The sequence below is a fragment of the Misgurnus anguillicaudatus genome, chromosome 8, assembly GCF_027580225.2.
Source record: "Misgurnus anguillicaudatus chromosome 8, ASM2758022v2, whole genome shotgun sequence".
In the NCBI taxonomy this organism is placed as follows: domain Eukaryota; kingdom Metazoa; phylum Chordata; class Actinopteri; order Cypriniformes; family Cobitidae; genus Misgurnus; species Misgurnus anguillicaudatus.
The window spans coordinates 30,599,954-30,627,632 of record NC_073344.2 but is presented as its reverse complement, the minus strand read 5'-3'; the positions used below and the strand labels follow the sequence as shown (position 1 = coordinate 30,627,632).

General features: G+C 40.0%; 1 protein-coding gene across 1 annotated transcript in view; it reads right to left on the bottom strand.

Moving 5' to 3' along the window:
* LOC129450441 (protocadherin-9) overlaps positions 1–9,940 on the bottom strand; it is a 348,752-nt gene extending 338,812 nt beyond the window's left edge. Inside the window, exons 1-2 of the mRNA XM_073870700.1 lie at positions 9,359–9,940; positions 5,732–8,871 (exon numbers count right to left, since the gene is read on the bottom strand). Of these exons, the coding sequence (XP_073726801.1) occupies positions 5,732–8,767 (3,036 nt within the window). The 5' untranslated portion in view covers positions 8,768–8,871; positions 9,359–9,940. The remainder of the gene's footprint in view (positions 1–5,731; positions 8,872–9,358) is intronic.
* Positions 9,941–27,679: the final 17,739 nt, after the last annotated feature.

The following is a 27,679-nucleotide window of genomic DNA, read 5'->3' as shown; positions in this document are numbered from 1 at the left end:
GCGAGGCTGCCGCGGGTGTCGTTCGCCGGTGAAATCTCTTTCTTGGGCCCAATGGAGCGCCTCCATCAACTCAACGTGCCAGATATCGCAACAGACGTCCCCCTCAGGTGCAATAATGTCACAGTCCATTAATCTTCTCAAACTTCAGGCCCCAATCCTGGGAGCCCCGTCCATGCTAATCCCTTATTAATGTGGTAAATGAACCTGTGGAGAAAAAAACTACTCCCTCTCGGCCCTTCACCATCACAATGCCGAGTCTATTACAATCCTCCCTTGTACTGTCTCGAGCTACTACCGTTTGCATAAGGACGTCCATTCATTGAAGCATAAAGCCACTCGAGAGGTTTGAACACATATACACACATCTCCACATCCCTCATATTATGCGCTCCCTGCACTCGCTGGTAACCTTTGTTTAGCACACATATGGCAGAGTTTTCGCTGAGAGCGAGCCTGCTGCATGCGTAATCTCTTAAGATATAATGTTGCGATTCAAGTCAGCAGCTAGGCACTTTTGTTTCACCCTGGTTTTGTCTTAGCCCAATGCCAGAAAAGACTGCGCGTATGGATTCTTTCTATTATGCGAGAGTGGGAAAGACCTGACTGCGCTCGGCTTTGCCAGATTAGAGAAAACAGTCATCGGGTCTCTAAAAACTGTTCCACGGAATTGCTTCCTAATCCGAACGGCACACTTTGGAATGAGCAAGACGCTCAAAGCAAGGCTCACATCAGTGATAAAGATAAATAAGATACATAGATATTGTAGATACAGATAGATACTAATAAATAAGGCTTTGTAAAAATCTATAGTTCTTAAAGGCATAGTTCACCCAAAAATTAAAATACTGACTTCCATAGTATTTCTTTTTCCTACTGTGGAAGTCAATGGGTCCCGTCAACCGTGTTTACCATCATTTATCAAAATATCTTAAAGAAACTCATACAGGTTTAAAACAACATGAGGGTGAGGAAATGATGACAAAATTCTCATTGTTGGGTAAACTATCCTTTTAAAATGTATATATGAGTCATGTATGCCTCTTATATGCGATATACACTAGTCAACATTTGAAGTGGATCAAAACCTTTCCTAAAAGTTTTCTTAAAACCAATATCCAATACCCGTTCTTGTTTTAGGACAAATTTGATGAATGTTTTTGATCCACTTCAAATGTTGACTACTATACTTAATATATGGACACTTGTCCACGGAGTCACTATGTCAAAAAACAATTTACTACAACATACACTCGAAAACAAAGCCTTGGTTGTTTTAACCCATAGTTGGGTCAAATTTGGACAAACCCAACTGTTGGGTTTTAATTAACCCTATACTGGGCCGTTGTTCCCCAAATATGAGTTGAAACAACGCAACATTTTATAGGGTGTAGTTACTGAAAAAAGTAAACTTAATTCTCAATCTGTTTGAAATCAACTTAGTTGATTTGAGTTGAGATTACCTTAAAGATTTTTGTATTGTTAAAATAGCATTGCTGAAACTAGGCAGTGTATTTGGAGTTCCCATCATGCCTTGCGTGTGACTTGATAATGAAGTAAATATAGAAATAAAGTGCTATATGAGAAAAAGTAGAGACTGATTAATGCTTAATTATTGTATTTTAAAAAATGCTGGGTTGATTGGGTAACAATAACTCAACATAGGGTTATTTTAACTTGATTTCACGAATTTACGTGTTATAGTCATGGAATATTTTGCTAATTTATCTGTGTCATTGCCACGGATCTCCGAATCCCTCCGCGCCCGCACCACGGACCCTCCCCCCCGCGTCAGCTTCACGCACTGGTTGTTTTTCCCACTTTCTTACCATTTTCGCGTCTGTTTGGGGTTAGAACGACTTTCTGTAACATAAAATGACGTCCTAACCCAAACCTAACTCTAACCCTAAGGTCAGGGGACAATTGTTTAAAATCCGTAAAAAAAGTGAAATTCTAAAACCAAAACTCCAAAACTAACCCCAAACCTACGCGAAATGTTTAAAAATAGGAAAAACTATTGAGTAACCAATACGTGAAACTGACACGGAAAAGAAAGTCCGTGGCACGGGCACAGAAAAATGCGGAGGTCCGTGACAAAATATTCTGTGACTATACCATGGAACTTTGAGATCATGTTGGGTTATTTATAACCTAACTGTTGGGTTTGTCCATATTTGACCCAACCATGTGTTAAAACATCCCAATATTCCTTAAATCCCTGGTTTCACAGACAAGGCCTAAGCCTAGTCCTAGACTAAGACACATGTCTCAACTGAAAATAACTTGCACTGACAGATCTAAAAATATGCCAGTGCCATTGCTTTGTCTTAAGAAACACACCAGTAACATCTTTTTACTTAAACATCTTAATTTAACTAAGGCCTAGTCTTGGCTTGTTCTAAGCCTTGTCTGTGAAACCAGGACAACGTGTATTTATTTAAATGAGTTTCTGTTATGTTCATGGTTTTAGGAGAGTAAAGCATTTGTTTGGGATGGAGCTTGAGTCTTAATGTTGCTTTAATCAGAAAGCAAAGCGCAGACGCGCTTTCGGTTGACCTTCGGCGTCCTTGGTTGGTACCTTTCTTCTCTCTCCACCCTGTACTTTCCTGTCCTCTCTGTACATTACTGTCTTTCAACTAAAGCCGAAAAATGCCCTCAAAAATATAAAAGCAAAAAAAAACGTTGCAAATGTTAGTGCCATGATTTCTCCCATGTGCCAACAAAAGATTAAAAAACCAATTTAAAGCATATTAGTTTGTGCTAACTTTAGTTAATCATAAGTTGACGCATCTAAATTTTGTTTGCTCAATTCAGTTAGAGTTTATGTATTAATATTATATTAAGCAAACTTAAGCTACGGTCCATGGCCGAATTAAGTTTTTTTTAATTAATCTCAGTTTTTTGAAATACACTCATCCGCCCGCCTTGAGCATTTCTTTATTACAACAAAAATCTAGCACTCTCAACTTTGTTTAACACTGGCAATGTTACATTGCATTCAAAAGCATTTGACAGATTTTACCCCACAAAATCTGCATGGGGAGTAAACTTCTCCACAAGCCCTATGAAAACTCGAATACTGTAAATGTCTGTATGCTGTTATTTTGCTCTGCAGTACGCTACGAGCACTACAATTTTAATTTCTTCATCCCGTTTATTAATCAGACTTGTTGAGGAGTTTTCCTGCGGAGGGGAAAGACTCGCACACTACATGTGTGCGCTTAATCAATAACCTAAATGTTGCCATGCACCTCGTAATAGACTTTTTAATGTGCCTCCATCCTGAGAAGCTATTGAACCGTGTGTGTGTTTGCCACACGTGATAAAAAACTACAATTGAGAAACAAATGGTCTACTCAGATTATTTTACAATCGGATGCTGAGCAATTTGGGTAATATGTGCACGAAATCACACATACACGTTGATTCAGAGCGGAAATTTCCCCATGATACATCCGCAGAGACACATAAACGTCCTGTAAAGTGGAGAATATTAATGAATATCATTTCCGTGACGTTTTCTCTGTACTCGTAAAGGCAGATGATGGTAGGCGGTAGCAGTTACTGTTTTCTGACGCAACCGTTTGGCTTGGTCCTAAAATTGTCAGTTTACACAGCCATTTTTGAGTGCTTCGACCAAGCGAAACGCAACTGGTAATGGTTGCTACGACTATCGGGTAACTTTGCATGTGTTCATTGTTGTTGCGCTGCTTCGGTTCACTGGTCGAACAGAAAGGCCGGGCGTTAATTGCCCTATGGCTGTCAGCGAAGGTTTCGGGTGCTATAATAAGTTCGCCACTGATGTGCCTCAGTGCTAACTAACTCCGCATGGATGCTGCCCGGCATCTAAGAGCTTTACAGAGGAAATGCACAGTCGATGGCTTTTAAAGGCTGGAGATGGAGACACAGAAAGCAAACCAAAATGGTCTTGACTGCAAGAACACAGTTTTTCTCAGTGTGGTTACAGGGTTGACAGGCATCTATCTCTGCGTCTACAGTGCTCACTATTGTTCTGGGTCACTGAGTCATCCTAAAGACACGTACGGGGCAACAGAATGCTTTCCAAGTAGGACAAAAGCTACAGAGGTCCCTCCCTAAGAATTGCGCTGTATTGCATAATCTGTTTTTCATACAATAAGTACATATTTTTCCCTACAATGCATGTCTAAGACAGGGCAGCGGAAACTGGATGTAACGAATCGCCTCGGTTGCCCCAAGGGCTCTTGCAAATAACAAAGATTTCTCAAACAGACTCTTTAATCCAACACACTTTAATTCTTCCTTCTGGAAGAGGAACGGGACGAGTCGTGCCGTAACTTAAATATGGGTCAAATCTGGTGTGCTCTGCTTTAATGCCTGAATGCCATCCGGCCCGGAAATTAATATAAGACAAGCTTTTGTTTGCATAAGGAAATTATAAGTAATCTTGCCCAAGTGTTTGTTTTGCTATACTTTAGGGACTAAACTGCGTATCCCAAATCTGACAAAAGCTCCCTTTGGGAACATTGGGGGATGTCCTTAGTTGTAAACATGATTTACAAATGAAGTAAGTTTTGTTCCGTTAGACACAATACTATACATCTTCATCTGTAACAGCCATTAGCAATCAGTCCATCATTAAACATGAGCTGTTTACTGAGAGAGACGCTCACACACATGCGCAAACACACAGCACACGGACAAAAGGGCAAGAAAATGCAGAGAGAGAAAGAGAGTGACTGACAGAGAGAGGGGGGACTGCCCCCCCACATCTTCCCCATGCATTACAGACACACACTGCATGTTGGCACATAGCCAAATGATGCCATACAGCACAACAGTGCCACCTACAGGTAATATTCCCCTCCCTCCTGCCCACTCTCTCTTTTATCTTTTCTTTACTTCTATGAGATGCAGTGTGTGCTTGCCTGCTCTTGAAATATCTTATACAGTGCAAATGTCTTTGAATAATGCAAAGAGTATAATAATGACTAGACAGTACTGTTCGAGAACAAAAATATGGGACAGTTTATTGGTATAGCATGTGGATAAATTTACCATAGTGCCAAGTTACTATGTTTGGACAGCATGCACCTGTTTTTTCCTATTAGTGGATTAATTGCAGTCAAAGATGAATTAAGAGAGCAGTACGCTAATAACTGATCTATAAAAAATAATAAAACAAGGTGTAATGCATTTGAGTGGCTGCACGTACGAGTGTTGGTTTGTTTAAGAATGACAGTCAGTCTTCCATTAACTTATGTGCCTCAGAGGAGTTTAGATGCCAACATGGGAAAATGGTGATCGAAGTAGACAGGCAAGAAAAAAATGTTTCTTTCACAACTTCTCAGAGCATTGCATCTTTGAACCATGACAGAGCACTGAAATTCAACTGAATCTAGCTTTGTAAGGAAATATCTCATCCATTAAACCAATTGCTTATGCAGTATTCGTTTCAAGTAGAGGATTGTAAAAATAAAAATAAAGACAGAATAACAAACAGGTATGCATGTGGTAAGATGATGACATTAGCGATTCGCTTGGGTCTGCTAGTTCCATATCAAACACATACACTTCTTTTTGGTTATTATGCAAGAACATCTATGGGAGACGGGATGTGTTTCTATTTCTACGTAGTGCATGACAAATATATATATATAATTTGGAGCAGGTAATCTACAGTATAACAGGCACTTCAGTATTGAGCAGGGCAGTTATAAGCAGTACTTATAGACCAGTAAAAGTGTTCTTTTACCTGTCTGGTGTGCAAAGGTGCCCCCTTTGACTTGAAGCCCCCTTGTGAACTGCATTCAGAGGCACTGAAGTGATCCGAACTGGTGGACGAACGTTTGGAAAGCGTGTCGCAGCCTCCAACAAAGGTGTTGTCCAGTGGCAGCTCCTGTATGACGTGATGTTTCTTCACGGACACCGGCGTGTCAGCTTTTAGGTGGAAGGCCGACTGGGGCGAAGCCGATTTGTAGTGCCGGGCCAAGTCCGGGCTGCTGGGTTTGAAGGTGGAAGTAGGGGTGGCATTCCAGTCGAAACGTCCGATTCCGGGCTCCTCGAGCTCAGCTGGGAGGCTGATGGTTCCGTTAATGGGTTCGTGAGCGGCGTCATCGGGTTTGTTCTCCTCGATGGTGACAAAGTTCAGGAGGGAGCTCTTTGGCGACTTCCTCTTTTTGCGCTTTTTCTTTTTGTTCTGCTTGTTCTCCTGGTTGGGGGACATCCACTCGGCACCCTGCTTCTTCCTCTGCGCTGCCTTGAACTGCGAGGCGTTTCGGCAGCGCACCAGAACAGTGATGAAGATGACCACGATGACCACCATGGCGCCCGTGACAATTGCGATGATGGTTTTCAGGTTGTCGACGTTCTGATATGTTTCGCTGCTCTCGCCGATGTTTCTATCCAGCGGCGTTTCCATCGTCCGTCGAATGAGATCGTATACGTACGAGGAATTTCCAACGGTGTCATTTACGTACAGGAAAACGAGGACGAGTGTGTGCAGGGATTTTGGGTAGCCAAGGTCGCTGATGTTGACCACTAGCCTATGTAGGCCAATGTCTGCAATCATTGGTTTCTCCTCCAGCGTGATGTTTCCAGTTACAGGGTCGATTCTAAAAAGACCTCTGTTGTTGCCACTCACAATGGTGTACTTTAGCTCAGCGTTCATGCCTGTGTCACCATCCACAGCAAAAACTTCAGCCACGACTGACCCTGGAATCGCAGACAGGGGCACCAGTTTGAAAGACGTGTTCGATGGTGGATATATGACAATGGGGGTGTTATCGTTAACGTCAATGACATTGATGGTCACCTTGGCAGCCGATGAGCATGGGGGGCTGCCATTGTCCACAGCTCTCACGTCAAAGGTGTAGGAGCTTTGCTGCTCTCGGTCGAAAGAAACATTGGACTTTATGACTCCAGAATCCGGGTCAAGGATGAAGTTCTCGTTATCATTGAGTATCGAGAGTCTCACTACCGCGTTCTCGCCAGCATCAGCATCCGTGACAGTGATTACTCCTACTGTACTATATTTAGGCAGATTCTCCGACACGAAGAACTGAAAGTGGTTGTGTGTGAATTTGGGGCTGTTGTCATTCTCGTCCAATATGGTGACTATGACCGCAGCTTGACTCTGCAGAGCCCTGGTGCCATTGTCTCTAGCAGTAACAGTGAAGAGGAATCGCTCTTGATCCTCTCTATCAAACACTCTCGATGCGGTCAGCACCCCTGTTTTGCGGTCGAGGTCGAAGAAGGAAGCGTTGGGTCCAAGCTGGTAGACGATCTCAGCGTTTCTCCCACTGTCCTCATCCGTGGCACTAATGGTTGTCAGAAACATGTCACGTTGGTTGTTTTCCATCACTGCCAGCTCAATGACAGGCTGGGTGAAAACGGGCGGATTGTCGTTCTCATCCTCGAGCCTGACTCTAACTAGGGCAGTCTGGTTTAAACTAGGCTTTCCAGAGTCAGAGGCCACGATCTTGAAAATGTACTCCTTGGTTCCCTCATAATCGAGCAGCGCAGACGTTTCTAACAAATACTGGTTGTCATAAACAGCTTTGAGGTGAAAAGGAACGTCTTTTTCAATGAAACAAATTACCTTGCCGTTAACATCGGTGTCTTTGTCAGATACGGTAATGAGAGCGATCTTGGTGTTAATCGGATCTTTTTCAGAAAGCATTACAGTACCGTTTGTTGGACCAATGATGTATCTCAGGTCAATGTTTGGAGCATTGTCATTAACATCAGTCACGTTGATAGTTACGGTGGCTCGTGCCGGACTCGAACTTCCGTCGCTGGCTAGCACTGCCAGTTTATGAATAGCAGTCTCCTCTCTATCCAGTGGCCTTTGAACTGTTATGAGTCCACTGGTGGAGTTCAGAGCAAAAAGCCTGCGTGTGGCTGGAGACACTTGGGCTCCAAACATGTATTTAATTTCTGCGTTGGCCCCCACGTCCGCGTCCGTGGCTTGTAGCTGAACTACCGATGTCCCAATGGGAGAGTTCTCAGGAATGTGGACCTCGATTTGGCTCTCTTTAAACACAGGCCGGTTATCATTGACATCCGTGACAGTTACCTGTAGAATGGCAGTGCTGGATTTCTGCGGGCTCCCTCCATCCTCCACTTTAACTTTCATCACATATGTATCTTTCTGCTCTCTGTCTAAATTCTGCTGAACTATGAGCTGAGGCCATTTCTCTCCCTCTTGCGTCTCCACGATGTCCAAGCCGAAAGCGCTCTGGCCGTTCAACAGCTCGTACTTGTAGACGCTGTTGGGTCCGGTATCTGGATCGGTGGCCGAGGGAATGGCAAAGCGGCTGTTGATCAGCGTGTTTTCCGGAATGGAGATGTTAATGACGGGGGATGGAAACATTGGAGCGTTGTCGTTGGTGTCTTTGACGATGATCTTTATTTTGATTAGCCTGAAATAATCATTGGGTAATATGACCACCTCGATTTCAAAAGAGCACTCGCTGTCTTCAAATGAGGGTCCGGGACAGAGTTTTTCCCTGTCTATGCGATTAGAGGTGGTAAAGATTTCTCCCGTATTGCTCATCACTCTCAACAGCGGGTTATCCCCTGCTTTCGAGACGAGCCGGTAAACCAGATTACTACTTGCCCCAGTACCAGAGTTCATATGGGAGATATTCAAGTCCTTTGGTATATTTCCAATAAGAACATTCTCCTGTAGCTCTTCTCGAATAGGATAAATGAGCTCTTGGGCAATGGTTGGATCTAACCAAAAACATGCAACTAATGTTGCCAACAAGAAAAAATCCCTTAAATCCATGACAGCAGTTCATGCGTGTTCCCACTGCTTTAATTCAAACAGTTGTCTCCATATGGTGTTGTCAGAGCCATACATTTGTAGACCAACAGCAGCCAAACACGACCCTACAAATACAACATTAGGATGTTACAACGTATTTCATGATATATAAACACAACAAGACTCAACAAGCAAAACAGGCTACTAATAACTCATTGTAATCATAATTATAAACTGTGCTGTAAGCAGCTTACGTCTGAGTGAATAAAATGGCATTGATTTCTAAAAATAATTATTTTTCAAAGCGTTTTAACCACCACTGAAATATGTTTACCACACACACGCGCGCACACACATACAGAGGCTCTGGTAAGATAATGCAGCCAGTTAAGCACTCAGCATCATATTTCAATACATTTCACATTGATGTGAATAACAAGTCGTGAAATATCTCATGCATTCCTCTTCAAAGTTAAACCTCATGCGTCTAGACTGAAATTATTATTGCATTACGCACGAAACAGTGGATGCACCGGTGTCGTTTAAATAAAGCAGCTGTTTAAATTCAGCATGTAGACCCGTTCGGGTGTATGCGAGCATCAGTTTGCTTACCTCGGGCTCGCGCATACGGGTAGAATCGGTCACCGTTTCTCGTGCATAGTGACAAATCCGTGGATCAGGGCAAGTATAGGAAAGAAAAACAAAAACGGACTCCTGTTTAATGTGAAGATATCCGTATCGATGCTTTAAGCTCTGTAAAGACTAAAGTCATTTAGTCCTAGGGAAAAATCCAATTCAGAAAATAGCTGGTTTGGGGGAAAGATGTTGATTCATTAGGCAATCTTCATTTATGCGTTGAACTTTCCTCCTAAAATCGGTGCGCGCGGAATGCGGCTCTCGGTGATGAATCAGGTGATCCACGGTAAGCGCGCGCTAACGGTCCCGTGCGCTCATTCCGCATTACCGGAGGAGCCCATATGAGATGCACCTGTTCTGCTCAAATACGCGCGTAAACTATCCCACAAAGAAAAGTCAAGTTCAAACGTGATGAAAATCATTTCCTTCTATGTCTTAAGACACAAACAAAATCCACTGCTGATGTCCCCCCGCGTCTTGTGCGTGATTCACCGCGCGCACCTGAACGCGTAAAAGTCTGGATGCTGGGATGCGTCGGGATGCTTATCCTCGCTCTCTCTTCCCAAGACTGAATTTCCAGCTCTAACTCTGAATATGACCACAGGGGAACGCCCACTCGCTCGCTGATTGGGCCGTCTCTTCATTAACATCGCAGAGAGAGGAGGGGGAATGACGTGATTGGTTAGAATTAACGTCAATGAAGCCGAGACTGAGCGAGATGCTTGAAATGATGCTGCGGGCGCCGGGATGCGGTGGATCCGTTTACGGTTACATTTCACCTCATTAGCGGATAAAATCATTTGCGTATAATTTCCATGTTTATAGCATCACGATGATTTTAAACAAAACGCACGCGAGGTGGAAATGTTTGCCTAGTGACTGTCACGTCGTGTGATTAGCCTATTAGAATGTGCATCATTAAACTATACTGAAGAAAAGCCATTTAAAGAAACCAAAACAAATATTGTCTGATAGTAGAAAGTTATCCTTCTACATTTACTGTTTTTTATTAAGTTGGTAGGAAATAAAACTACATTACAGTCTTTACACTATTAAACAACTAACCTTCCAGTTTTATGAGTTTTACGCAAGATACTACATGATTTAAAGTGACCTTGCCATTTGCACTTCTCAAATTTAATATTAAATAAGTACATTAATTATTAAGGGTATGTAAATAAATAAAGTCCACTGGGTTGATCATAATTATTTATATTTCTTGATCAAAGTTGTTGTTGTTTTTTCTGTCGTCCAATGTGCATCCAATGTGCATCCAATGTGCATCATTTTTTATTTTTTGTTCAGGGAAAACAGGGCTGGAAAAAGAAAAACCACAGGCTATTCAAAACGCATACATCTGAAATCTTTTCATCTATTCTGGAACAAGGTTTATTAGAGTGAATAAGTGAAGAGAGATGGAGTATATTTCAATCAGCTGCACAGAGAGACAGCACAGGGTCATAACAGCAGATCGAGTTGAGTTGCGGTAAACAGCGCCATCTAGAGGAAAACACGAAAAACATGCGCTTATCTCTCGTCTGATACTGTAGATAGAGAGAGAGAGAGAGAGAGAGAGAGAGAGAGAGAGAGAGAGAGAGAGAGAGAGAGAGAGAGAGAGAGCTTTGTAGTCTTTGTAGATCACACATGAAACACAGATAGACCAGTAAAGTATTTGGATGTAACACTGACGAATCAAATAACAAAAAATTCTTGTTACTTGATTCGTGAATTTTAATGTATGTATGGCTATATATTAGAAACAATGCATGTTTACATTTTACTTTTATATCAAAGTGCATTCAATTTATACATCAGTATGTGAACCCATGACCTTTGAACTGCTGACAACAGAGACAAACCCAACATTATTGACTGTCTGACAACCTGGTCGTTTCATTTATTTAAATAAGCATTTGTCAAAACTGCTGTTAGTAAAGAGAAATACTTACAGTAGGCTACTATATCTTTCAATCCCTCAGCAGTGAGCAGTGGCTAACTTTATCACCATCCAAACTGTTAATCCAGTTAATTTCATTGCCACTTCATCTTACAGTATAAATAATGCCCAAGCTTAAATTCTGCACATCTAATTTTATATAAAAATATCAGCATGACGGCAAACCAGCATTTTCACAATTTAAGTGATAAATTTTAATAGACAATGACCCAAAAATATCTCTCTGTATAGATCCAGTGGTCAGAGATTAGCAGAGAGGCACTGGGCGATTTCCATGGATATTAGATTAGCTATTAAGATTTGCATTTTCACTGCATTAAATTAAAGTCCCGTAAGAGCTGAGCTTTGATTTTCAGATCAAGATTAGTCATGCAATTTTCTGCATTGCAGGTATATATTTATGTAATATCAAAGGAACAGTATGTAAGAAATTTATATCAATTAATTTTAAAATGGCCCTGATATGTCAATAGACATTAAGAAATTATTTTCATTTCAAATACTTATTTCACTGACAACAGTGGTCTGGGCAGGATATTGTCATTTAAAAAGTTGCAGCCCTCAACTGATCTTTATGTTGTCATTTTGTGTATCGGCCACCAGTTGTGTGATTGCAGTACCAGTTTTAGCCACAAGTTTTGTGATTGTAATACCAGTTTTGGCCACAATCCTACATACTGTTCCTTTAAGTAATGCACACATGTTTGTCATGACTCTGTACAGTAGGTTATGTAAAGTATAATCAAAGAGCTGATCATAGTTCAGTTGTATTATTATGACTTAGACACTTTCCAATTATAAAAGACAAAACATAATATGTATTGAGCCTGCTTATGCATATTCTTGCCTATTTTCAATTGTTTTTATGATTAAAACTAGGCCCCAAGGTCAAGCAAGAAAATTATACATTGAAAGATATTGACGTATGAGTGGTTTCTTTGTGAACAGGTGAAGTAGAAATTGAGTTTTCTCCCTCAAAGAAAGAAGTATACACAATATAGTGCATTTAGCTCAAGTGTTCTTCAGAGATCAAATAAAAACGGACCAAGTTGCTTTTGTATTGCGCGAACTAATAAAAGCATCTTGTTGACCCGATAAGATTGTGAGTTTTCAAAATTGCATAGTCCTTTCACCTTACATGAAAGCATTTTTCTTCAGAAAATTATGTGTGAATGCTTCCGCCCGTCAATACGATGACTATGGGTGAAGGTTATACGCAGGCTTTAAAATGTCAATACGTGTTTGCCGACACACTTTTAAAGCATCTTGTTGATTTGTTGCACATAAAGAAAAATTGTGATCAATACGTGGGTCTTGTTTTTCATTGCAAACGTTCCTGTAGTTCAGCCAGCCGAGCAACGGTGCAACCAAGGTCACGGGTTTGATTTTCAAGGAATGCATATGCGGATAAAACATACGGTTTGAATGCATTGTCCATCATTACGGAAAAAAGCATCTGTCGAATGCAAAAAATACATAAAACAAGATTGTAAGACTGGCATAGCACGAATTCTGCACATGTTTTTTAAGCATACAGTAATCTGTCTGTACATTCAAGATCAATTCTTTAAAAACAAGTCTTGTGGGCTTAACTCGTCTTAGTGTAAGCATAATTAAATATTTTAACTGAAGGCACACAAGTAGTTTTTTTACTCCTTCGGCTGTACAACACGACTTCATTCGCAGCTATCTGAACTCTGAAAAAAATAATCAAATGAAACCTGAAGTGTGTATAGTACACATGTGCATGCAGAAAGACTTGAGAAAATCATTCAAATGTTGAACTTATATAAAGCTCCTGAAATCGACTTCTCTTCTAACCCCTTAATAAACAGCAAAACAGCTCAAGTGGCACTTTAAAGTATCTGGATGCAAATCTCCTTTGAGCGTTTCTCATCTGCTGCAGCTTACTGCCTTTCGAGAGAATGCATTGGAGAAAACGTGCATAAATAAATAAACATGCACACATTCACACATGCGACTAAAGACGGCCGGCTGTGGGCAGATGATGGTTTGATCGGGCTCACTCATCCTGGCCTATCTAACTCCATGTATGCATGTGTGTGTGTGAAAAAACTGAGCGAGAAAGAGAGAGAGAGAGAGAGAGGGCCGATCTCTGGGGTTCTGAACATTCCTGCTATCTTTAGGCACAATCTGGGCCGGCGCGGGATTGGACAGAGCAGGCCAGAGAGTGATAAATGTTCACCAAAGGCCCGTGTGGCACTGCCAAGAGATTGGTTTACATCACAGTCTCATTACAACTCCGATACAAGGTTACTGGGACAACAAAGCAGCGTCCAAAGCAGAATGAAATCATCCCGGTTTAAATGAAGCGAACGTGATTGAAAATCAAGCAAGTTAGGAACCGCTAGATGCTCAGATTGGTGCTGAACGATATGTGCTTTTCAAAAGCAGATTTGAAAATTATTACATTCGGTCCTTCCAATCCTGAATACATTACAGAAGACATTAGAGAAATACTGCAGATATTATTTTGAGAGCTGGCATTCTTTGTGTGAATAAAATTTCAGTGGCTGATTTCCAAAAAAAGCAAAGGGGCTCAATGATAGCCTGAAACCTGACCTAACACCTTTTTTGAACAGGAACACTAACAGGATGTAGATCTTAGAGATTTAATGCAAAGGATATTTACAGTCATACCGTTGTGGTCACTGTTTACTGCTTTTGCACCAAAATAATTGCTGGGTCCGAACTGTGGGTTCACACCAGACGCGAGTTCAACGATTTGCGCGAGTATTCGCACTATTTGCCTCAAACGCGTCTTCGCCCAAGATGAAAATATTCAACTTGAGCGAAAAATTTGCATGACACGTTAAATCCCGCGAGTAATATAGAGCGAGTAACTGTGGGTTTACACCAAACGCGAAGCGTGCAATCACATCACATTGCTCGCTCTAGATTACTCGCAGGAATTAACTTCGTGTCATGCAAATTTTTTGCTCGAGATGAATATTTTCAACTTGGTCGAAGACGCGTTTGAGGCGAATAGCGCATGTTTTCACGGCAAACGCGGCGCTCATATCGCGTCATTCGCATCGCCCCACGCGAGAACGCGTCTGATCGTGTCTTTGCATTGACTTTCTATATAATCTACTCGCGCAAATCATTGACCTCGTGTCTGGTGTGAACCCACAGTAACGCGATGCCCCGCATTTGGTGTGTACATAGCATAAGGCCGCTGGCTTGTTGCCTCATGAGGCAATGACTTCTGCGGCATTAAGGCAGCTCTGGGAAACGCATTCGGACAGCCTTCATAGGCAGCGTAACGAAATTCTTTTTGAAATATAAATGGAGATCGCCTTTGTGATAACTAATCCCCAGACTGATCTCACGGAAAATCGTGTTATAGTCACGCAAAATTTGATCAATTTGTGTCCATGGCACAAAATTCAGCATTTTTTCGTGCCTTGAGCGCTAATGTCTTTTTCGTGACACTTGCACAAATTTCTATAAATAGTTTTCGTATGCATTGCACGACTTTCTTTTTCGTTTCATTTTATGTTTTGTTTTCTCATTGCTTTTTCCTATTTTCTTACTATTGTCGCTTGGGGTTTGGGTTAGAATCACTTTCTAGTACATTTTTAGACATCCTAACCCAAACCCCAAATCTAACCCCAAGCGACAATGATTTAAAAATAGGAAAAAAATGAGAAAACAATACATAAAATGTAGGGGTGGGAATTGATTCAGATGTTCCAGATCGATTCAATTTCGATTCGCAAGCTATCAAATCGATTCGATTTCAATTCTCGATTAAATTTTCGATTCTGGCTCTCGGGTCAGTTTTTATATTCGATTCTCGATTCAACTCAATGAAAATAGATTTAATACAAATACTATATTAAAAAAAAAGAACAGTGAACATAAGTTTACAAGTGGGTCATTAATAAAAAGAAATTAAAAGCCACAACACTATCGTTGTCGTCTTGCTTGCGAAATCTAAAATGCTTCCATACCTCTTACTTTTTACGTGAAGGTGGCATCAACGTCGATAAAGCACCTGAAACCGCCATTTTAAGCACTGAGTGAAAGAATGACAGGCTCCTTGGTAACATCGCACAAGGCAAAAAAGAGGGTGACATCTAGTAAAGAAGACTAGTAATTTGATTAACGTTAATCTTACGTTCAATGTTTGCAGAAAAAAATATGAAAAAACCCCGATTCTGCTTTTTGAGAATCGATTCTGAATCAACCACATAAAAAAACGATTAATTGAAAAATCGATTTTTTTTGCCCAGCCCTTAAAAATGACACGAAAAAGAAAGTCGTGCCATGGACGTGAGCAAATTTCTATAAATTTGTGCGAGTGTCACAAAAAAACATTCATGCTCAATGCATGTAAAAACGCTAAATTTCGTGGCATGGACACAAATAAATTGATCAAATTTTGAGTGACTACAACACGACTTTCCCTGAGATCATGTTGCTAATCCCATATTTGAAAACTACAATACTAATTTCCTGCTAGTAATGCAATAAAAAGTGAAAATTTAATCTGGTTTACACTACATTTGTGCTACAGACGTTTTCTTGGCCGCCATTTTATTTTCCGCACTTGACCAAGCTCGACCAATCACATTGGTCGCCCCCGTGCATGCCAACGCATAAAATTGTGGGACAATGAAGGTGTCTCAGGAGACAGGAAGTAAACCAAACATTGGATTCAGACGTGCCTTGATGCATTTAAAGGCAGCATTTTAGAGATTTTGGATGCAGCCAATAATAGCTAACAGATTTAGGAAAGTGGAGCCCATTTTTCCATTAACTTGCAGTGAGCATGACTCAATCAAAAAAGACGTCTGATGTTTCTAACAGGAAGACATTAGCAAAAACGTTATGTCACAAAGCCTAGCATCTGATGTGTTTGCCAGAAAGTGAGAAGGTGACGAAATCAAGCCCATGGCTTTACTGAGAGCTGTGAAGATGAACTATTTAAGAACCTCTATATTACTGAACCACACTTTTGTATATGTGTGCACACATTCACGTTCAATTTGGATGTAAAATGCTTCTAAATGAATATACACTATCAAAATACAAAACAGACACAGACATTTGTTAAGCCCAAATTATATATTTTTTTATGTATTATTACTAAAAATTGAAAGTTATACTACAAGTTATTTAAGTAGGGGACAACCAGGGCAAAAATAATGCAGGATGAAAGTAATAAACTGATTTTCTCTGAACCCTGACTACATTTGCATTTTAAACTATAACAGCATCTTTAGCACACAACTCTTGACAGAGCTGACAAATATCACGTTATTTTGTCATCATTTCGGGCGTGTATGTCCAGAAAGCTGTTTTCGACCATGACAAGTACATTCCTAAAGCATTCATTTTATCTTATAACGCGTTGTGTTTCTCGTTTCATGTGTTACAATACTGATCAATCTACAGGTTATTTAGTGCTCCAACACATCTTGAAGTTTGCCTGCAGTTTTTCAAAATAAAAGTAAATCGGGTTTAAATGTCAGGAGTTCCTGCATGTCGTGACAAAATTAATACTTGTTACTTTTGTCCCTCTACTAATTATGTTTTTTCTAATTTGATTTAATTTTCATAGTGTTCTACGGAGCCCCTAAGGGGACATAGAGAAAAAATTAAATAAAGTTTAGTTTCGCACGTGAAACTATCGCGAGCGCACGTGAAACCGAAAGTTTCATGTGCGCACGCAAAAGTTTCACATTCGCACACAAAACTTTTTAAAAAAATTCTGCACATGAAGGTTTTGCGTGAGCACATGAAAGTTTCACATGAGCACGGGAAAGTTTCACGTGAGCACATGAAACTAAACTTTCGATTTTTTTACTCTAATGTCACCTTAGGGGCTCGGTAATACTTCAAATTGTACTGTCTGGTTGTTTTTGAAACATTTTGTGAAACTTAAATTTTTTTATGAAAATTTTAATGATTTAATTTTTGTAATTATTGTAATGTAATTTAATTATTTTTTTGCAAAGAAAAATGGCAAAATTTGTTTGCAGTTACATATTAACAAGGTCATAGTCATGTATGTTTTCTAAAAACAAGTGTAACCCAAAATTCTGTCTTGTTTTGTTGGGTTACTTTTGACCCACCTGTGTGTTACTTTCATCCCAGCTGTTGGGGGTGAACTTATACTGGAGTTGTTTTACATTTGTTCAAAATTGCACCTGGTATTGATAGACCACACTTGTGAGTTATTGACTACAGCAAACATGTATCTCTGTTTAAAACATTATCTTTTAAAATGATGTATTTCTGAAAAAAAAAAACCTTTTACCCCTGATCGATATGAGATGCTGTGTGTTAACACTGTAATGAGGGGTTCACATTTCGCGTCTTTTGCGCATACAAATACGTTATTTTGAATGTAGACGTCGTGCAACGGGCTGTTTTTTCCAGACGTGTTGGTAGTGATGTAGTACTCGAGTCCGAGACCGGTCTTAAGACCAATTTCTACTTTCTCTGACTCGTCTCGGACTTATTCCTTCAAAGACTCGGTCTCGGACCACAGTGGGAGGAAAAGGACTCGTAATTTCAGACCGAGTCCTTGAGACCAACGCATTTTAACCACAATAATAATAAAATGCAATGTTGACAGGCATTATTTAAAAATGACATCCCACTGTGCAATGCAAAGATACTGCCATCAGAGCCGTTTATTTATCTCTAGAAAAATAGGCAGAAGATGATGCATGTTTTGGGGATTTTTTTAATGATAGTAAAAGCATACTCCATATTAAGACGTTAAGACTGCTCCTCTAAACAATTCCCAATCTAGCTTAGTCTGTATGCCTATCTGTTGATTATTAACTGGGGTGATATTAAATCATGAATATGACAACTGACATGTTTTTATGGTTTTGGTCTCGTCTCGTTCTCGGCTCCTAAAGGACTCGGTCTCGAATCAGACTTGCTTCCTCAAAGATTCAGTCTTGACTTGGACTCGACTGTATTTGAAAACCAACGGACTCGGTCTCGACTCGGTCTCGACCCTTCAAAGACTCTGTCTTGACTCAGACTCGGCATAGACGGTCTCGTCCCCATCACTATGTGTCAGCGCCGCAGCCAGTTGAAAATACTTTTTTTAAAGCAAGTTGGAAAGAAGGAGAAAATCGACATGGCTGCGTTTTCCGTGGGTTTAAGATGTGAAATGTGGCAACCCTAAGGAAATTTATTGTTTGTAGTCTATGCAAAGATATTGGATATAACAAGATTGGGCACTACTATTACTATGAATAGGGGACAATGCAACGCTTATCTCTTTCCCCGCCATTGACGAGATATCTCGTCAATCAAGAGAAAATGCTTCGCCGCCAATGACGAGTATTTCCGCCTTTCTGCAATACCGCTATTATCCACTAGGTGGCGCAACTTTTTAAAACCGGAAGTATTGCCCTATGGCAAGCTGCTGCATGTCCCTGTCTGTTTTAAAGATCGCTCTGAATGGGATCTCTATGAAAAGTCCGTCACAAAAATGGAATTATCTCTGCTTTTTGCTCAAAATGTGGTGTTTTTGCAAAAACCTACCCATATTCAAAAGTTGATTAAAAAAGAACTAATGAAGGTAGGATGAAACTTTTTTTTTTTTTTTTTTTGAAAGCAGAGGGTCTGTTCTTTCATTTGGTATATTGTATGTTTATATATTTGAAGAAGAACATTTTCTGGAAGGCATTAAACTTTTGTGAAAATCATGAAAAACGCTGGCGCTGGCTGGCAACTTTTTTAAAAAACGCTGGCGGTGAAAGAGTTAATATGGCCGCTCTGGTACCCTAAGTCCAATCATTAATCAATCAAAACCGATGATTCCACGACCTCAAAAAAGCTGTTTTGGCACAATATACAGGGATAGTTCACCCAAAAATGAAAATTCTGTCATTAAAAAATCATCCTCATGTTGTTTTAAACCTGCTGAGCTGATTGTAACCATTGACTTCCATAGTAGGAAAAACAAATATGATGGAATTTAATGAGTACCGTCAACTTTGTGCTCACATCGTTTATCAAAATATCTTCTTCATCATTTATCACAATTCTTCCATAATATTTGTTTTCCTACTATGGAAGTCAATAGTAGGCTTCATAGCCAAAACCTGTGCAATGACATTGTTGCCATCTTTCCTGGAAGTTGAAAACCTAATAAGTGTTGACAGTGTTTTGTTAATCTGCTGCAGACTAAAGATCTGTTTAAAGCGTTCCTGTACGACCCCGGCGGTTTCACTGTCCACGACTCGCAGGAAATGAAAGCGAAACGACGAGGAGAGAAGAAACGAAGGGGAAATGGAGAAAAGCAGAGAGAGGAGATTGAAATTAAGGCTTGTTGGATTCTCATAACAATAATCTTTACACTCGCTTAGCCAGTGTCAGCACTGCGGCCCTGGAGGACACAGCAGTGTGTATTAATTACAAGTGTGATGCACGCTTATTGAAATCCCACAAAATTAAAATTCTTCCATTTCAATTTGCTTCCCGAGAAGGAAATGTCATCAGACAAAGGGTTTTCGCAGACTTCGGGGAAATGGGCTTTATTTAATTATTTCTTCCCTTTTTCCGAGCTCCTCGTGACATTTGGTAATGCAAGTATATGTTTCACATTTATACCATTTCATAATCGGCAGACTGCGAAGCAGATTGGCGCAGCTGGCGGTGGGAGACAGATAAAACTCTGATTAGACCAGAGTGACTCACACACATACAGTACACACACGCTCATAAATATATATATATATACAGTATAGATATATATATACAGGTGTCAGACATAACAGCGTCCTCTGTGACACATACAGCAATGGATTGATCGCAATGAGTGATATTTAAAGGAAAAGTTAATCGCTTTCAACAATTTACTCCAAATCAAGCACCGTACTTTTGTATTTGTAGGTCAAACCATCCATATGTTTTATGTACACGTCGGGGTGTGAGGGTTTAGTAAGAAACGTATAATCTGCTCATCTCTCTCACTCAGTCTCTCGCTATCAAGCCATCTATCTATCAGCTCTCCTCGATTTCAGGAAGTGACATCATGGACATAAGACAGATGGTCCCATTAGATTAGAGAGGTTGGGGTGGCATCGCAGCGGGGTGGGAGCTATCAACAGGGCATTTGTCAACAGAATATCTCAATGACCTATTTACTTTCACCAAGAGCTTTAGATTTGTGGTGATGGAGAACTGACTTGAACTATCTTGATCTAAGATGTAAAATAAGGCTAATAATTCATTAACTCATTCCCCGCCTGCCATTTTTTGAAAAGCTGCCCGCCGGCATTTTTTTATGCCTTCCAGGAAATGTTCTTCTAAAAATATATAAACATACAAATATATCAAATGAAAGATCAGACACTCTGCTTTCAAACAAAACAATAAACAAACAAGCCGGGGGAAAAATTTTTTCATCTTATCTATATTTTTTCTCTGCTAAACTATTAAACATGGCTATTTTTCTTTAAAAATACAATTGTTTAGCTAAAAGATGAAATAATTGCATATTTGTGAAGGAATTTTGTTAGAGATCAGATTCAGAACGATTATCAAAACATACACAGAGTTTAAAATTAGTAAATAACGTTTTGATTCAGTTTTTCATAAATTGGGTAATCTAGTGGATAATCGCGGTATTGCAGTAAAAATTCATCAGGAACACATTTTTTATGCAAATGTTTTCTCTTAATTGATGAGATAACTCGTCAATGGCGGGGAAAGAATTAAAACACAAGTTGTTGTTAAATGTTCATATTTAAAAAGTAAAAAAAATATTTTACACAGTATGAAAATTATGGGGAAATGGTAAAAAAATCTTGTAGCTCTTAAATGCATGATCTCTGAAAGCCAATGTTGATATTTAAAATCACCTAAACAAGCACGCTCCTACCCCAATACCCACACATACGCAACCCACAGCCCAGTCACATTAAATGACGTACCTATAGTCACGTAATTTTTTTATTCTTTTTCGTGATACTATCACGAATTTCCGCATTTTTTAACCCTAACGCCAGGTGACAATGTTTTAAAATTTAGAAAATATAAAAAAAATAAATCAGAAAAAATAGTATAAACCAATACTTAAAGTGACATTCTAAAGCAAAACCAAATCTAACCATAAACCGAAGCGAAAATGGTTTGAAATGACACATAAACAGAAATTCGTGATACGATCACGAAAAAACGCGGAAATTCGTGACAGTATCACGAAAAAGAATAAAAAATTACGTGACTATAGGTACTTAATTTTGTGAGACTGGGTAGCAACCCAGGCAACGATATCGGTTCGTAGACACGCCACCTTACTGCTGATTGGCTACAAGTGTGTTTTGGTACTCGGCCCGACTCCCTTTTCCAAAGTGTTCATGCACCCCACCTTTAAATCTGTGTGTTGTGCTGTACTTTACATCTTGCTATTTACACTTATTGTTGGCTTCGTAGACACAACGTTAAATGCTTTCGCATTTGTAAGTCGTTTAGATAAAAACATATAAAACACTTTTGCATTTCTATCTATGAATCCAGGCTGATCTCACAACAATTCGTAGGTATTTTAAAAGTTGGCTAATTTGTATGAATTCGTACAAAGTAAATCGTACAAAAACATATTGTACCTAAAACACTCACCCCATAACGAAACCTCACCCCTAAACCGTCGCAGGGGCAAAAGCAAATTAATACAAATTAGCCACCGTGTACAATACGTACAAATTGCCATGAAATAGCGTTAAAAAGTGTAAATAGCTAATTTTATTTATCTGCTTTTAAGCTGTTAAGATTGAATGTGATACCGAATTTTATTTTTGGGTGACATACCATGTTTCTTAATCAGACGATCTGTTTGTCCAACCAATGGAAGACGGGCAACAGTTCAAAAACGATCAGTATTTTTGTTTGGTAACGCTGTAGTACGGCAGAAGTTACACGTTATAGCTTTAAAACTGACGCAGTGAGTCATATACTGGTATGTTTCATTTAGTAAGGCCTGTTTGTGGGTTCATGAAGTTGACAAATATTTGACTGATGGTCTAAAAGCTGCCATTTTGCTCTGAAGGGTGTCGAAAAGAAAGCAATCAAGGTCACGCGCTAACTTTCAAAGACATTGTTTTATGCGGCGAGGTTATCTATTCACCCTCATCATCTTAGCTTGACTGTTATTCCAAAGTAAAGGTCTTTGTACATAAATAGTCTATTGAGTGCTGTGATTGACACCCTGCTGGATCAATACAGATATCCTTGGTACACCAGACAAACAAGGGCTTGAGATATCCTCTCTTTCTCTCTCTCTCATTTCCTTTCCCTTGACTTTCTCCTGTATATCTTTCTCAGTTTCTTTCCCTCACACCTCCCTTGTTTCTCTCTCTTTCTCTCTGACGCTCACACATCACATATCATGTTCAGGATGTGCACTGGTAAAGGTCAAACATTCTCAGCTCGTTTGTTTTGCCACAGCCACCCAAAAAAAGATGTCTTCTGTGTTCTCTGAGATGAGGAGGAGGGGAGCGTGGACGCCGAGCAAGGGCGCGAGATTGATACCACAGCCGAGATGATGGAGAAACTGACAAGGGAAGTGGGAGGGGGAAGGAGGAAGCTATTACCCGAGACGGAGATTAGGAGAGAAATTCGGAAGCTAAAATGAAGGATGGGGAAAAGGAGCTGTTTAAAATCCACCTGAAATTAAAACTGAGCCTGTTTACTTTCTAAATAAATCCTCACGCTCTTATTTTGCATGCATCATCAGCAGTGTTGGGGGTAACGCATTACAAGTAACATGCATTACGTAATAATATTACTTTTCTGAAGTAACGAGTAAAGTATCACATTACTTTTTAAATGTACACATTAATATTTGAGTTATTTTTAAAAAAAAGAAATGTAATTTTTTTGTTTAATTAATTAGATAAAAAATATGTACTGAATTAAACTAAATGTAGTCACATTATGCACTCTATGTGTACACGACAGTTTGAGTCAGAAACTGGGATGGCAGGCCAGATCTCGACATTTTTTTATTTTTATTAAATCTAAATGCAGAACTTATCAGTCATAAAAAACAGTTGCAAGGCCTGAAAGAGATCAAGCCTCAGCCAAGAAAAAGTAACGCAAAAGTAACTAAAAAGTAACGTAAGCATTACTTTCCATGAAATGTAACTAAGTAACGCATTTAGTTACTTATTTTGGGAGTAACTTAATATTGTAATGCATTACTTTTAAAAGTAACTTTCCCCAACACTGATCATCAGTGGGTATTGGATTTCAATGTGCCTTTAAAACAGGTTTTCATTTCTGATGATGTCAACGAGGCCATGTTGGCGGGGTAAAGTAATTTTAACCCAAATTAACATTTGTTGTCGGCTATAAACATGATCCCACATTACATACAACTACAAAGGCCGAGATGGCCCTACTGCAAAAAATGATTTTCAAGAAAAAAAATCGTAGTGTTTCTGTCTTGTTTTCAGTAAAAGTATCTAAAAATTCTTAAATTTAGATGCATTTTCTTGATATGAAAAAAGGCACAAGAAAATAAGTGTAGTTTTTAGAGCAAAAATATCAAATTTAAGTGATTTTGTGCACAAAACAAGCAAAAAAAAACTGCCAATCGGGCAAGCAAAAACTCCATTCTTCCTAAACTAAATAAAAAAAAATCAAGATTTTTTGCTTACCCCATTGGCAGATTTATGCAGAAAATCACTTAAATTTGATATTTTTGGTCAAAAACGACACTTATTTTCTTAAGTTGCTTTTCTTGATGAGCAAAATATCTTAATTTAAGATTTTTTAGATATTTTTACTGAAAACAAAACAAAAATACTAAGGATTTTTTTCTTGAAAATATTTTTTTTTGCAGTGTACACTGCAAATTACTTTCTTACTTTGTATTTTTGTCTTGATTTCAGTGAAAATATAAAAAAATCTTACATTTTATTCTTAAATTCTTAAAATGAAGCAAAATGACATAGGAAATTAAGTCCAGGTTTAGACAAAAAAATATAAACTTTAAGTAAATTAGTGTTTAAAACAAAAATCTGGCAGATGTTTTGCTTGTTTTAAGAACAAATTCGATGAAATTTAATATTTTTTTGTCTAAAAACTAGACTTATTTTCTTTGGTCATTTTGCTCATAAAGAAAATACATCTTAATTTAAGAATTTTTAGATATTTTTACTGAAAACAAGACAAAAATACTAAGTAAGAAAGTCATTTTTTTGCAGCGTAGCATCATCAAACAAGCATGTGTATCATATTCTCTCTCTCTTTCTGTGACAGCCTCACTTAAACTTCCTTTGTGAAGGCTTTGATTAAATTTTCCTGTTCTTTGCGATTAGACACAAAGAGAGATGCAAGCAGCTGAAGGCAGTGATGTGGCAAGACGCATATGCCCCTACCGCGAGCGCCAATGCAGTTCAATAAACCTTTTAAACCGCAAGTTATTTTTTAAGAGGGTCAAAGGTCAGCCATCGCAGCCATAATCTTACATCAAGCTTTTCTACGCTGGGTTGTGTTAAAAGTTTGAGAAGTCCACTTAAAGCCTTTTAGAAAAAACACATGCAAACTTGCGCCAAATAATTTGCAGTCAACAAAATAAACACATGGAGACGATACAGGCGTATGTTTAATTCTATTTGTTGAGCATTTCAGAGACCGAGAAAGACGGACAAAAGAAATAAGTGCGTCGCAGACGTAAATGTGAGGAAATGGAGGATGGAGAACAGATGAAAAAGGTCCAGCACGGACCGACTCACTCAACGCATCTTAAATGTTCATAATGATCCGCTTTCACACACAGATGCAATTATCCCTGTTGAGGTGACACGAGCTGTTAGATGGTTATCTTGACAGTTAAATGGCTACAGTGTTATTGTAATGATTTAGGGGTGGTGCTGAGGTCTGCTCTGAAACCTCTTCTGTTGGAGGTATATAAACTCCTGTTTCCTCTCTGGATGCTGTGGGACTCCGCACCGCTGGATCAGGTTTCTGGTAATGAGGGGTAAAGTAAACGGCGATGATGGTGTGTAAACCCACGGTGTTGATGCAGAAATGCGAGTCCTCTGTGGGGATGGCGGGGAATGAATATATAAAACAGACGCTGGTAGTTTTTATGCATGCAACATTTTGTGAAAGCATCAGAGGCAATCCTCTTGCACTATAAAAAATGCCGCATTTTTGTCAAATCAACATATATTTTTGTGTTACTTTAACTTAACAAATTTAGTTAAGCAATTTCAACTTGTTTTTATAAATTATGTTATACTTAAAATAGTAGGTTGAATTGACTTGGAAAACCAAGTTGTTTTAACTTCATACGACATTTTACTTTTGAATGTGGGTGACAGTGTGAATCAAGTTATGCTAAAATATCACTATAAACTACACAGGGGCCTTCACATGTTGCACTTAAAAATGCATGGAAATGCAGGTGCATAGGTTCGTGTCACATGATCTGAGGTGCGCTCGCGGCATTCTAAAAAGTTGAGATGTTTTTAACTCTATGCAGTGAGGACGAGCCTAGAAAAAACGAGCGTGTCGCACCATGCACCTACATTTAAAATAAGAAACTTGAACGCGCAAAAGACACGATATGTGAAAGTTGCATAGCTAAACTGTTAAATAATTCACAATTCCTATAGATTAATCATCAGAAATTACCTACACCTACAAAAAAAATTTCATAGAGACTATGTCACAGGTGACGTTTTGTGAGGGCGGAACCAAAAGTGTGGAAGACGGGTTCCGCCCGACGATGGTTCCGCCCGGACGCTTCACTCAGAACACCGGAATTTCCGGGGTTTCCCCGAAACCGAAATTAAGCCTGATCACGCTCAGGTGGGGATAATTTACACAGCGGTTGCTAATAGGCTGACAAGGAGAAGAGTCAGAGCATAAAAAGACCTTTGAAGACATCAAACGGGGTGCTTGTTGTGTACTTTGTATACGCTGTGTTGCTGCTTTGCAGACGGACTACGCTGGCTTGATCGTTCCCCTGGGGAAGAGAGAAAGGGACAGTCAGCTGGCGAAGGAATACTGGGAGATTCCACTCGTGAGAGAGCGGACACAGAGCATTCAACAGTGCAGATATTAGAAATCATTGACAACGAAGAGTGAGTAACAGCTGTAGTACTTATCTGTATAATACTTGGAAGAGGAGTTGCTTGGTGTGTTTCCCTTGTGTTTGAGGTCCCTGGCCCCACTGGAGAGGGACGCGTGGGCGAGCCGCGGGTTGACCGGAAGCACGGACGAAGCAATTGGTAGGAAGCACCGTTCACCAATAGAGCAGTGGCCCTGTGGGAAAAAGGAAGCGCAGGTGAGCCAGAGGAGTGATAAACAACACGCCGGGCCTGTGAATAACACACATCTCACTCTCATTGGTGGTCCAGCTATCGCCCAACTATCCTCTCGAGGGGGTCGTAGCCAGGTGGCGAGGGCGATCTAAAAACCACGTGAAGTTGTATAAGAGTGCTGTGGGTGAGTTTCACTGATTGATGGTGTTTACGCTTTACTTGCTGTGTGTATGCTGTGCTTGTAGCGTCCAAACTGCCTAGCCTCAGACGAGCCGCGAGACTACGACATCTGTTGTGGCCTGGGTCCTACGGAGAGCGAGAAAATTAAGCCCTGTGCCCCGGGTGTGTCAACGAGAGCGTCGCTCCTCCAAAGAGCAGACAGTGGTGAAACCCAGTGAGTATTGTAGGAAGTGTACCGTGCGGATTGAGGGTCATAGCTGTGTGTGTACTGACCTTTCCAACAGAAGCTCGTGGTGTGCGGGGCCCCGACGAAAGTTCGCCCCAACTCGTGACCCCGGCCGTGGAAGTAGGAGGGGGAGTTTGGGAAGCGTTTGGCTCCGTGCCACTGAGCCCACCAGTCCCTACAACGCCCGGACAGCTTGAGTGGATGGGCGAAGGATTACGGTGCACCGACGCTGTAGCGAAAATCCACTGTCTGCGAGCGAACGAGCTGTGAGTAATATATCCTGTGAAGTGAAATTAACCTGTGCTTATAGCAAAGACTTACCTGTGTTCCAACGAAGGCTCTGTGTGAACGAAGATCCTCAGTACTGTGAGTAACATATCCTGTGAAGTGAAATTAACCTGTGCTTATAGCAAAGACTTACCTGTGTTCCAACGAAGGCTCTGTGTGAACGAAGATCCCCAGTGCTGTGAGTAATATATCCTGTGAAGTGAAATTAACCTGTGCTTATAGCAAAGACTTACCTGTGTTCCAACGAAGGCTCTGTGTGAACGAAGATCCCCAGTGCTGTGAGTAATATATCCTGTGAAGTGAAATTAACCTGTGCTTATAGCAAAGACTTACCTGTGTTCTAACGAAGGCTCTGTGTGAACGAAGAT